At 39.9% G+C, this 12046-nt stretch overlaps 1 protein-coding gene across 1 annotated transcript in view; it reads right to left on the bottom strand.

Annotated features, from left to right (window-relative positions):
- The window catches only part of vps50 (VPS50 EARP/GARPII complex subunit), a 159172-nt gene that overhangs the window by 82367 nt on the left and 64759 nt on the right, over positions 1-12046 (bottom strand). The window contains exons 13-16 of the mRNA XM_033991520.2: positions 4269-4395; positions 3454-3539; positions 2304-2398; positions 1513-1611 (exon numbers count right to left, since the gene is read on the bottom strand). Of these exons, the coding sequence (XP_033847411.1) occupies positions 1513-1611; positions 2304-2398; positions 3454-3539; positions 4269-4395 (407 nt within the window). The remainder of the gene's footprint in view (positions 1-1512; positions 1612-2303; positions 2399-3453; positions 3540-4268; positions 4396-12046) is intronic.

The following is a 12046-nucleotide window of genomic DNA, read 5'->3' as shown; positions in this document are numbered from 1 at the left end:
GTATTTTAAGTATTCCTCAACTTTCCCATTCTTTTGTTGCCCCTGTCCCAGCTTTATTGGAATGTGTTGCAGACATCAAATTGAAAATGAGCGAATATTTACATAAAAACAATAATGTTCATCAGTTTGAACATCATGTCTTTGTAGTTTATTCAGTTCAATATAGGTTGAAAAGGATTAGCAAATCATTGTATTCTGTATTTTTTTGTTTTACACAGCGTCCCAACTTCATTGGAATTGGGGTTGTAAGTGGGTATTTTGCACTTTAGAATAGGTGTCATTGAAAAATGAAGACAAATGACTGGCTAATATGGCTGTTATGCATATAGTGTTCCCACAATATCACATTAAATATTGTACCATGAGGTTCATGCTAAAATAATGTTGTACTGTGAGATTTGGATACTGTTACATCCCTAGTTTTCATGAGGGAACATGCTAGAAATCTCCAAAACTGGTGGTTTAAAGTGTAGTTTGAAGTCTCACCTGTGGTTTAAAGAGTAGTTTAAAGTAGTCACCTGTGGTTTAAAGTGCACTTTAAAGTCTCATCTGTGGTTTAAAATGTAGCTTAAAGTCTTCAATTGTGGTTTAATCCTAATGCGGCGGATGCTATCATTGCAGATAGAGTGCGGTTGCGAACTTTCCATTACCGTAACTGCGCAACCAATTGTGCTATTATGTAATTCAAACAGCATCTCAAAGCAGAGGCATGGGACTATTTAAATATTTTACTGTCATTATGGTAATCTGCTTACGTTGTCCCTCGAAGATCACGAATTAGAGCGCAGGTGCCCCTGGGATTTTCCCAGTGCCGTTTAAAGTGTAGTTTAAAGTCTCACCTGTGGTTTAAGGTGCAGTTTAAAGTCTCACCTGTGGTTTAAGGTGCAGTTTAAAGTCTCACCTGTGGTTTAAAGTGTAGTTTAAAGTCTTCACTTGTGGTTTAAAGTGTAGTCTAAAGTCTCACCTGTGGTTTAAGGTGCAGTTTAAAGTCTCACCTGTGGTTTAAAGTGTAGTCTAAAGTCTCACCTGTAGTTTAAGGTGCAGTTTAAAGTCTCACCTGTGGTTTAAAGTGTAGTTTAACCCTATAGCGTCGAAGGCTATCGTCGCCGATAGAGTGCGGATGCGGACTTTCCAGCAGCGTAACTCCGCAACCAGTCGTGCTCTCATGTAAATTCAAACGGCGTCTCAAAGCGGAGGCACGGGGCTATTTAAATATGTTTCCGTCAATTACGGTAATCTGCCTCTGTTGTTCCGTGAAGGTGACGAATGAGAGCATGGGTGCTGCGGGGATTTTCCCAGTCATTTATTCGATGTGTAAAAGAAAAAATATGGATGGATGTGTAAAATAGAAGTAGATGTGTGAAAAAATGCAGTAAAGTCTGATACTTCCTTTAATATGATTTTTATGGCTAACAAAAATATAAAAGTCTAGGTGACCTATACTGGCCCATAGTGTGCTCAGTCCTTAAAGGGTTAAAGTCTCACTTGTGGTTTAAAGTGTAGATTATTCACCTGTGGTAGTGTTTGAAGTAGTTGACACTCTGGCGTTTGATGGACTCTTGCAGCACCTCAGATTTACTGTCACAGAACTCCTCTCCCACCTGCATGAGCCTGTCCACAGGACAGAGGGAGACATGACTCACAACTAATAAAAAATATACACTTTTGGATTTGACAAACCAGAATAACATTCTCTACTGTCCCTAATACTCGTACTTTTTTATTACAATTTTAGTGCCAACTGGGTTAATTTGTTTACCTGGCCAGCCAAAACCAGGAGGCTTTGACAAAACTTCATGAAGATGAGTGAATCTGGACCTGTATCCTGTCTCTAATTCCAGAGGGCATGATTGGTAAGCAGATTAACGAATTAAAGATATGCATGGTCCGTTTGTGTCTTAAACAAACACAGCTACTTACATGTAAAAAAGGTGAAAAAAACAACAGAGGATAAGAGAAACAGCTCAGATTTTTGCAGAATCAGCAAACAAATCAAAGTGTTAATCATCTCAGGTAAAAGAAGTTTTACTTTTTGTTCCGAATGTTACGCACATTTTAAAAAGGAAATGTCTTCTGCATTTGAGAGACATCTGATAAAGGTTAGGGCAGTGGTCTGTCACGCTCTGTGGTATAATTCCAAACCCTTCTGGATTTGAACAGAATGTCATGGTTTGTCATGCAATTAATCTGTAGCTTTGTGGTCTAAAACAGTCTAAAACAGTAAAAGTCTTTCTTTAGAATAAAACAATGCTGCTTGATTTAAAACAAAAAAAACAGGTGTGTAAAAGAAGAGAGTGGGGCACCTGCTGATGATGTCCAGCACCACTATGAAGTCATCGTACTTAAAACTGGACATGTCTGTGCCCAGGATGAAGGGCTTGACCTTCAGCTGCACGTCCTGTGGAGAGCAGACAGGACTGTCATTGATATGAAACCATACACACAAACACAAACACTCAGACCATACCCACATACACTCAGACCATACCCACATACACTCAGACCATACACACAAACACTCAGACCATACACACAAACACTCAGACCATACACACAAACACTCAGACCATACACACAGACACTCAGACCATACACACAAACACTCAGACCATACACACAAACACTCAGACCATACACACAAACACTCAGACCATACACACAAACACTCAGACCATACATAGATACAAACACAAACACTCAGACCATACATAGATACAAACACAAACACTCAGACCATACAAACACTCAGACCATACACACAAACACTCAGACCATACACACAAATACTCAGATCAATAGAATAGAGGCGTTAATTGTCAGCAGCTGTGCAATTAATTACTGCAGTGTGCATGCATATTAATTAGGCTAACCACTCCTATAAGGTCACTTCAGTGAAAGGTTACTCTATTGAAAAGCGTGTTATGCAAAAATGACATTAGGCCTACCTACTGTCTTTAAAACTGAGCCTATTATAAACCCAACTTGAAATGTAAAAGAGTCAGAGCAAAGTTTTATAACAGTTGAGGATTACATCACTAAGTATATTGGCGGTTATACCGGCTACACTCAAAGATTGCAACCATACACGCAAACTCTGCGGAGCTACAGCTGCTTTAGACACTGGACTGTCATATGAAAACATATAAACAAATATGGCTGCATAATTATGTGGTTTTTGATACAATAAAGATATATATGTATACACTTTATAAATACACAGCTTAGTTCAGTATAGTATTTAGTATTTATTGAGTTTAAAAAGTGTAACAGATAAAAAAATAATAATAAAATAATGAATTTAAAAAAGGCAATAAAACAGTCCATTTCTGTCTGCTGGACAAATACATTTAGTCAGCTGCAATATTGACTATTGTCTTTTTTATTGCAATATCAACACATATTGTGCAGCTCTACACAAACACTGAGGAACTGAGACTGGTTTAGATACTGCACCTGCCAAATCCGCGTCAGCCCGTGCTCCAGCTTCTTCTTCACGTACGAGCGGTCCACCCCCTCGTCTGATTCCTCTGCTATGCCACCTACAGGATTTGTTTTAACAGCACATTACTATTTTTGATTAAATAGTTTTTAGTTTTAGTCAATAGTTGGTCAAGTCATAATTGGGCCTGTCACAATAACACATTTTGAAGTATGATTTATTGCTGCAGAAAAATATCCTGATTAACTATGATATTGAAACTACTTTATAATCACTGACACAAAAAACCTAAAATGAATATTCGATATCCAGTATTTGGCTTGCTGCTGTGGCCGATAACCAATACCAATATTTAAGTTTTAAAACACATAACACTGCCCGCAAATTTATCTTAAGTTGAAGTAAAGATCCTAAGAGCTGTTCAATAGTAACAATATTTATAGATAGATAAATGTTTTTTATTCATTAGTGTAAATATACAGCCATATAGCTGTTCTATTTCCATTTTGACGCATTAGTCTTGTTAAAATGATCTGCCTTGATGATCGGTATCGACCATTGATAACAATTGATACTATATAGCTGAATAATTGATGATATCAACAGATGCCAATACTGCAACTGATACATTGCTCATCCCTACACTTAATATTTATTGACAGTGTATTGACAATACTTTTTCACAAAGTCAATATAGTAATTATGGCCACATGAGAAGAAAAAACTAATTCTAAACAAGACTCCAGAGATCGCAGGCAGGGTAAATGAGTCAGATCATGTCTAGGTATTGGCTACTGTATGTGTAGGGGAGAATGGAACAGACTATTACCTGGAGTGTTCTCCTGCTTGTCGTGCTCCTCGTGCCACTGCATTGTACAGTGGTAGCTGAGCATTACTTCCCATAATGCCTTGCAGAGATCTGTCAGACACGGAATGTAACTGTCCAGTGTAATGTGCTGTGAAAAAAGAAGAAATAAAAAATAAATAAATAAACCGGTCACAATATAATCTTAAGAACTTACAAACAGAATCATGACCATTTTAGAAGCATATATAATATATACATATATATATATACATATATATATATATATATATATATATATATATAAGCATAAATATGTGTTTCCAGTTAAATCCATAATGTAAAACCTCTGCTCTCAGAGAAGATCATACTAGTCTTGTTAGCACTTGGACGGGAGACCGCTGGGGGCCAGTGACAAAAAAATGTTTAGTGTCCTTAAGCAAGGCATTTTACCCACATTGCCTGATACAGTGAGGCAAATAAGTATTTGAACACCATGTGATTATGCAAGTTCTCCCACTTAGAAATCATGGAGGGGTCTGAAATTTTCATCTAGGTGCATGTCCACTGTGAGAGACATAATGTAAAAAAATAATTGGAAATCACATTGTATGATTGTAATTTACTTGTATGTTACTACTACAAATAAGTATTTGAACACCTGTCTATCAGCTTGAATTCTGACCCTAAAAGACCTGTTAGTCCAACTTTAAAAATCCATCTCCAGTCCACTTATTATCATAAATTAGAAGCACCTGTTTGAGGTCGTTAGCTGCATAAAGACACCTGTCCACTCCATACAATCAGTAAGACTCCAACTACTAACATGACCAAGAGCAAAGAACTGTCAAAATGCACAAGAGATAAAATTGTAGACCTCCACAAGGCTGGAAAGGGCTACGGGGCAATTGCAGAGCAGCTTGGTGAAAAAAGATCCACTGTTGGAGCAATTATTAGAAAATGGAAGAAGCTAAACATGACATGCTCCATGCAAGATCTCACCTCGTGGAGTCTCAATCATCCTAAGAAAGGTGAGGAATCAACCCAGAACTACACGGGAGGAGCTGGTCAATGACCTGAAAAGAGCTGGGACCACCATTTCCAAGGTTACTGTTAGTAATACACTAAGACGTCATGGTTTAAAATCATGCATGGCACGGAAGGTTCCCCTGCTTAAACCAGCACATGTCCAGGCCCGTCTTAAGTTTGACAATGACCATTTGGATGATCCAGAGGAGTCATGGGAGAAAGTCATGTGGTCAGATGAGACCAAAATAGAACTTTCTGGTCTTAATTCCACTCGCCGTGTTTGGAGGAAGAAGAATGATGAGTACCATCCAAAGAACACCATCCCTATTGTGAAGCATGTGGGTGGTAGCATCATGTTTTGGAGGTGTTTTTCTGCACATGGAACAGGACGACTGCACTGTATTAAGGAGAGGATGACCGGGGCCACGTATTGTGAGATTTTGGGGAACAATCTCCTTTCCTCAGTTAGAGCATTGAAGATGGGTCGTGGCTCGGTCTTCCAACATGACAATGACCCAAAGCACACAGCCAGAATAACCAAGGAGTGGCTCCGTAAGAAGCATATCAAGGTTCTGGAGTGGCCTAGCCAGTCTCCAGACCTAAAACCAATAGAAAATCTTTGGAGGGAGCTCAAACTCCATGTTTCTCAGCGACCCAGAAACCTGACTCATCTAGAGAAGATCTTTGTGGAGGAGTGGGCCAAAATCCCTCCTACAGTGTGTGGAAACCTGGTGGAAAAACTACAGGAAAAGTGTGACCTCTGTAATTGCAAATAAAGGCTTTTCTTTTTTTTTTTGATTTTCTCAGGTGTTCAAATACTTATTTGTAGCAGGACGTACAAATAAATTATAAAAAAAAAAAAAAATCATACAATGTGATTTCCAGATTTTTTTTAGATTATGTCTCTTACAGTGGACATGCACCTAAGATAAAAATTTCAGACCCCTCCATGATTTCTAAGTGAGAGAACTTGCAAAATTACAGGGTGTTCAAATACTTATTTGCCTCACTGTATAAAAGTGGTATGTGCGTGAAGGTTGAGGTGGTGGTCAGAGGGTCGATGGTGCAGATTGGCAGTCTTGTTCCAATCAGTCTGCCCCAGGGCAGCTGTGGCTACAATAGCACCTTATCTCCACCAAGTGTGAATAATGAATGATGCATAAAATGACTGAGTGTCTGGAAAAGCACTATACATAGCATTATTACTATCAAGGACGCTTTTTATCACCATTACTGTATATACCGTATTTTCCGCACTATAAGGCGCACCTAAAAGCCTTTCATTTTCTCAAAAACCAACAGTGCGCCTTATAATCCGATGCGCCTTATATATGGATCAATATTGGTCAATTATGACACCCGTAGTCAGGAGGCGTCGCCGAAGTAATAGCGGACTGAGCACACTATGGGCCAGTATAGCTCACCTAGACCTAGACTTTTTTTCTTTTTTAGCCATAAAAATCATGTCAAACGAAGTATCAGAATTTACTGCATTTTTTCACACAACTACTTCTATTTTACACATCCATCCGTATGTTTTCTTTTACGCATCGTATAAATGACTGGGCAAATCCCCGCAGCCCCCGCGCTCTCATTCGACACCTTCAGGACAACAGAGGCAGATTACAGTAATGATGGTAAAATATTTAGATAGCCCCATGCCTCCGCTTTGAGACGCAGTTTGAATTTACATGAGAGCACGACTGGGCGCGGAGTTACGCTGCTGGAAAGTCCGCAACCCGCTGTATCTGCGACGACAGGATCCGAAGCTATAGGGATAACGGGGAGACGGGGAGACAGCGCCGGGCGACATACACCACAATCTGCCAATGGATCGCGGATGCCTGGGCTGAGGTATCAGTCTCAACTGTGGTCCGAGTTTCACGAAGGCAGGAAATGTCACTGAACTGTTAAGACAACAGCAGCGACACGGATAATGGCGATTTTGACGAGACGGAATCGGGCACTTTGAATGACCTCGACCAACTGTTCAACTCAGACACTGAAGAGGAAGAACTCGACTGATTCGTGAATGAGGAATAAACTGAAAAAGTGAGCTTTACGTGTTTCTTTCATGTGTTTACAACTGAACAAGGCTGGGAGATATTGTGAATATGGACATTAACGTTTGAACAACGTTGAGTTATTGTTATTGCTTTGCACTATTTCGAGAGTTACTATATTGTGAATGCAATAACTTGTTTTGTGAGTGAACAAAGTTTTCAGAACGTTTTTTTTATTCTATTAATAAAGTTTGACTGACTGACTTATCTGACTGTTTTGTTGACATTCCCTTCAGCGCAGCTCCATCTCGTGGATGCGTAACACAACCCCAGCTACTACAGTAGTTTATATTCTATGCGCCTTATAATGCGATGTGTCCTATATATGAAATTTGTTTTAAAATAGGCCATTCATTGAAGGTGCGCCTTATATTCCGATGCGCCTTATAGTGCGGAAAATACGGTATGTAAACTAACAGCTGCACCAGCTCTCATCCAGGCATCAGACTACAGGACATTTTTCAACCTGCATGTTGGACCTGAGGTATGAATTTTTCAAATGATAACTTAAGGAGGGTAGGGGTAGGTGAAAGCAAGAGAGAACAAGCATTAAATGCAGGACAATACAGGTTTTCAAAAACCCATTAACAAAGTAAGTACGTAATTAGATAATAACAGATCTCTAAATGAATTTATACCCAGGAATCAACGACAAAATGTAGCTGAAGCATTATCATCAGTAGACTGGGAATTAATCCTGTCCAGAGATGATCCTCAACTTTGTAGCAGTCAACTTAATACTGTTAAATATGTTATATCTACCTTCTCCACTAGGGGGAAGAGTAAAATAAAGACAAAACGTTATTTGCCATGGCTGAACAAAGAATATTGGAATCTGATGAAAACTAGAGACCAGTTGCTGAAACAATTCCTGAAAACAGGTCTAATCACAGACAGACAGAGATTTACTCATATGCAAAATAAAGTAACTACAAGTCTTTGGCAGGCCAAAGCTAACTTCTTTATAAATGTAATAGAAAACGCAAAAGGCAATGGTAAATTAATTTGGCAACACCTAAACAAACTACTTGGCCGTCAGTCAAACAAAAATAAGACAGTGGACCTACATGTAAATAACACCATTGTTAAAGAACCTATTTACTTAGCTACTCATTTAAAGAACTTTTTCAATTCAATTCAATTCATTTATTTTTGTAACGCCCAAAATCACAACAACAGTTGTCTCGAAGGGCGTTCATGTTTTGGTTGATGGGGGAAACCGGAGTACCCGGAGGAAACCCATCCAGACACGGGGAGAAACATGAAAAACTCCACACAGAAAGGCCTGGTGACCCGGGGATCGAACCAACCTTCTTGCTGTGAGACATGAGTGATGGCACTCAGTCACCGTGCCGCCAAGACACAAAAAACAAAACAACAGGAAGAATCAGACACAACAAGAAAAATCAGACACAACAGGAAAAATCAGACACAACAGGAAAAATCAGACAACATAAGAAATCGGCCAGGAGACCAGACGAGGAGGAGGAGAGCCGGGCGAGGAGGAGGAGAGCCAGGCAAGGAGGAGGTCCAACTGTCATCGGGGCATCTGAAAGAGATACACTCCACAGGGGGAGTGGGACAGGGGACAACATGTGAATAGCATTGCTGATGAGAAAATAGGGCAAAGTAGAGGATAGTGCTCAGGTTGCCATACTTCCCCCAGCTAGTTACTCCTACTGCAGCTTATCTTATCCCGGGTTTTAATAACCCTAACTCCCTCACTATGTAACCTGGTCATACGCTATACCGAAGAGGAAGGTTTTAAGCCTGGTCTTAAATACAGAGACTGTGGGGGCCTGTTTAACATCAGCAGGGAGTTGATTCCATAGCACAGGAGCTTGGTAACTGAATGCTCTCCCTCCCACTGTACTTTTGGACACTCTAGGAACCACTAATAGTCCTGCATTCTGAGAGCGGAGTGCTCTGTTTGGCTGGTACGGGACAATAGCATCTTGCAGATAGGATGGGGCCATACCGTTTAGGGCTTTGTATGTCAGGAGGAGGACTTTGAATTTGATTCTAAGCTCGACAGGAAGCCAGTGCAGATATTTTAGTACAGGACTGATGTGGTCTCTTCTTTTAGTTCCTGTTAGGACTCTGGCCGCTGCATTTTGGACCAACTGGAGGCTCCTTATAGTACTTTTGGGGCAGGCGGCAAGCAGGGAATTACAGTAATCAAGTCTGGAAGTAACAAATGCATGGATGAGTTTTTCAGCATCGTTTTTAGGTAAAATATTTCTAATTTTAAGTTATATTTCGCAGGTGAAAGTATGCGGTTTTACAAGCTAGGTTTATATGGGCTGTGAATGAGAGATTTTGATCAAATAGGACTCCAAGATTTTTTACAGTAGGGCTAGAAGCTATATTCACATTGTCGAGTGAGAATATCTGGTCTGACAGAGAATCTCTTTGACCTTTGGGACCAACGACAATGACCTCTGTTTTTTTCAGGATTTAAGAGCAGGTAATTCAAGGTCATCCAGGTTTTGATGTCCTTCACACAGGCACTGAGTTTATCTATTTGATCAGTCTGATTTGGTTTCATTGATAAGTACAGCTGAGTGTCATCAGCGTAGCAGTGAAAATTAATGCCATGTTTTCTGATAATGTTACCCAATGGCAACATATACAGAGTAAATAGGATTGGACCAAGCACAGATCCTTGTGGAACACCACAGGCTACTTTAGAACAGGGAGAGGTGCTCTGGTTTATACTAACAAACTGGTACCTATCTGATAGATAGGATTTAAACCATTTGAGGGCGGTCCCTCTGATTCCAATGTCACATTCTAACCTCTGCAGTAGAATGTTGTGATCAATGGTGTCAAACGCTGCACTGAGGTCCAGTAGGACCAGGACTGAAGCCAGCCCGTTATCAGCAGCTAGTAGTAAATCATTTGTTACTTTAAGCAGTGCAGTCTCTGTGCTGTGGTGAGCTCTGAATCCAGATTGAAATTTTTCAAATATATTATTGTCCTGCAGGTGGCGGCAGAGCTGTTTCACCACAACTCGTTCTAGAATTTTTGAGAGGAAGGGAAGATTAGAGATAGGTCTATAGTTGACTAATTCATCAGGATTTAGGTTAGGTTTTTTCAAAAGGGGTTTAATCACAGCATACTTAAAGGACTGAGGAACGTAGCCATTTTCTAACGACATATTTAATATGTTATGGATGGAATCTATTATTAGGGGGAGGGCTTCTTTGAGGAGTCTGATTGGAATAGGGTCGAGCAAACAGGTTGATGGTTTTGACGACATGATGACTGAGGTAATCTCCACCTCATCAACAGGAGTAAATTTATCTAATATTATTAGAGGGTCCATATGGGATATTGGCATTACAGACTGGATTTGCTCAGAGCTGATTTTTGGAGTAGCTTTGTTAATTTTGTCTCTAATGGTTGTGATTTTGTAATCAAAGAAGTGAAGAAAGTCATCACAACTAATGTTCGAGGGGATAAGAGACTCATTAGCAGTGTGGGAGTTTGTCAGCCTGGCTACAGTGCTGAACAAAAATCTGGGGTTATTTTTGTTTACTTCTATTAGATTTGAATAGTATCTAGTTCGGGCTTTCCGCAGAGCGGCCTTATAAGTGAGCAGGCAGAGCTTCCATGCCTTCAGAGACTGCTCAGAGCGCGAGCGGCGCCAAAGCTTCTCTGTGCGTCTTACATGTTGTTTGAGTGTCCTGAGCTGTAACGTGTACCATGGAGCCGGAGGTCTTGGTTTAATGCTTTTCTGTTTTAGCGGAGCTACAACATCGATAGCAGATTTTAAGGTGAGCATTGTTCTGTCAACCAATCGATCAGTGACAATTGGATTAAAATTATTGCCATTGTCACATGACATATCTTTCAGTAATGGCTCAATAATTTCTTTAAACTCTGTAACCGATTTATCTGATAATGTTCTTTTCATTATAGTTTTTTTCTGTGGGGCTGGATAGTCTTTTAGTATAAATTGAAAGGTAATTAAGAAATGGTCAGAGAGTATAGGGTTTTGAGGAAGGACAATTAGATCATTAATCTCAATACCATAGGTTAGAACGAGATCTAGAGTGTGATTGTGACAGTGAGTCGGCTTATTCACACTCTGGGTGAAACCGATCCCATCCAGGAGTGCACCAAAAGCATTACTGAGGCAATCACTGCCGTTATCTACATGAATGTTGAAATCTCCGACTATAACAATCCTTTCCCAGTTCAAGACTAAACTTGAGATGAAATCAGAAAACTCTGTCAGGAAGTCGGCATATGGACCAGGAGGTCGATAAATTATTATAAATATAACAGCTTTTTGGTTTTTCCAATTGGGGCACGTAATGGAGAGTGCGAGGCTTTCAAAGGAGAGGTAAGTATAGTTGGGTTTGGGGCTGAGAATTAGACTAGAATGAGAGATGACGGCCACACCACCACCTCGACCTGTGCTCCGGGCACTCTGAAAGTTCATGTGACTTGATGGTGTAGATTCGTTTAGTCTAACATAATCATTTTCCTGAAGCCATGTTTCAGTTAGGGCTAACAGATCAATATTAAGGTCGCCAATTAGTTCATTTATTAAAAGAGATTTGGAGGAAAGAGACCTGATGTTTAGCAGTCCACATTTTACACACTTATCATTTTGTTTATTCGCGGCACATTTATTTATTTTTGTTAAGTTATGAGATCTGACAGCTTCCTTGTCAGAGTTTAGGGGTGTTTTATTTGTGC

Source organism: Periophthalmus magnuspinnatus, chromosome 11, assembly GCF_009829125.3.
Source record: "Periophthalmus magnuspinnatus isolate fPerMag1 chromosome 11, fPerMag1.2.pri, whole genome shotgun sequence".
Taxonomy (NCBI): Eukaryota; Metazoa; Chordata; class Actinopteri; order Gobiiformes; family Gobiidae; genus Periophthalmus; species Periophthalmus magnuspinnatus.
This window is presented reverse-complemented; position numbering and strand designations above follow the sequence as displayed.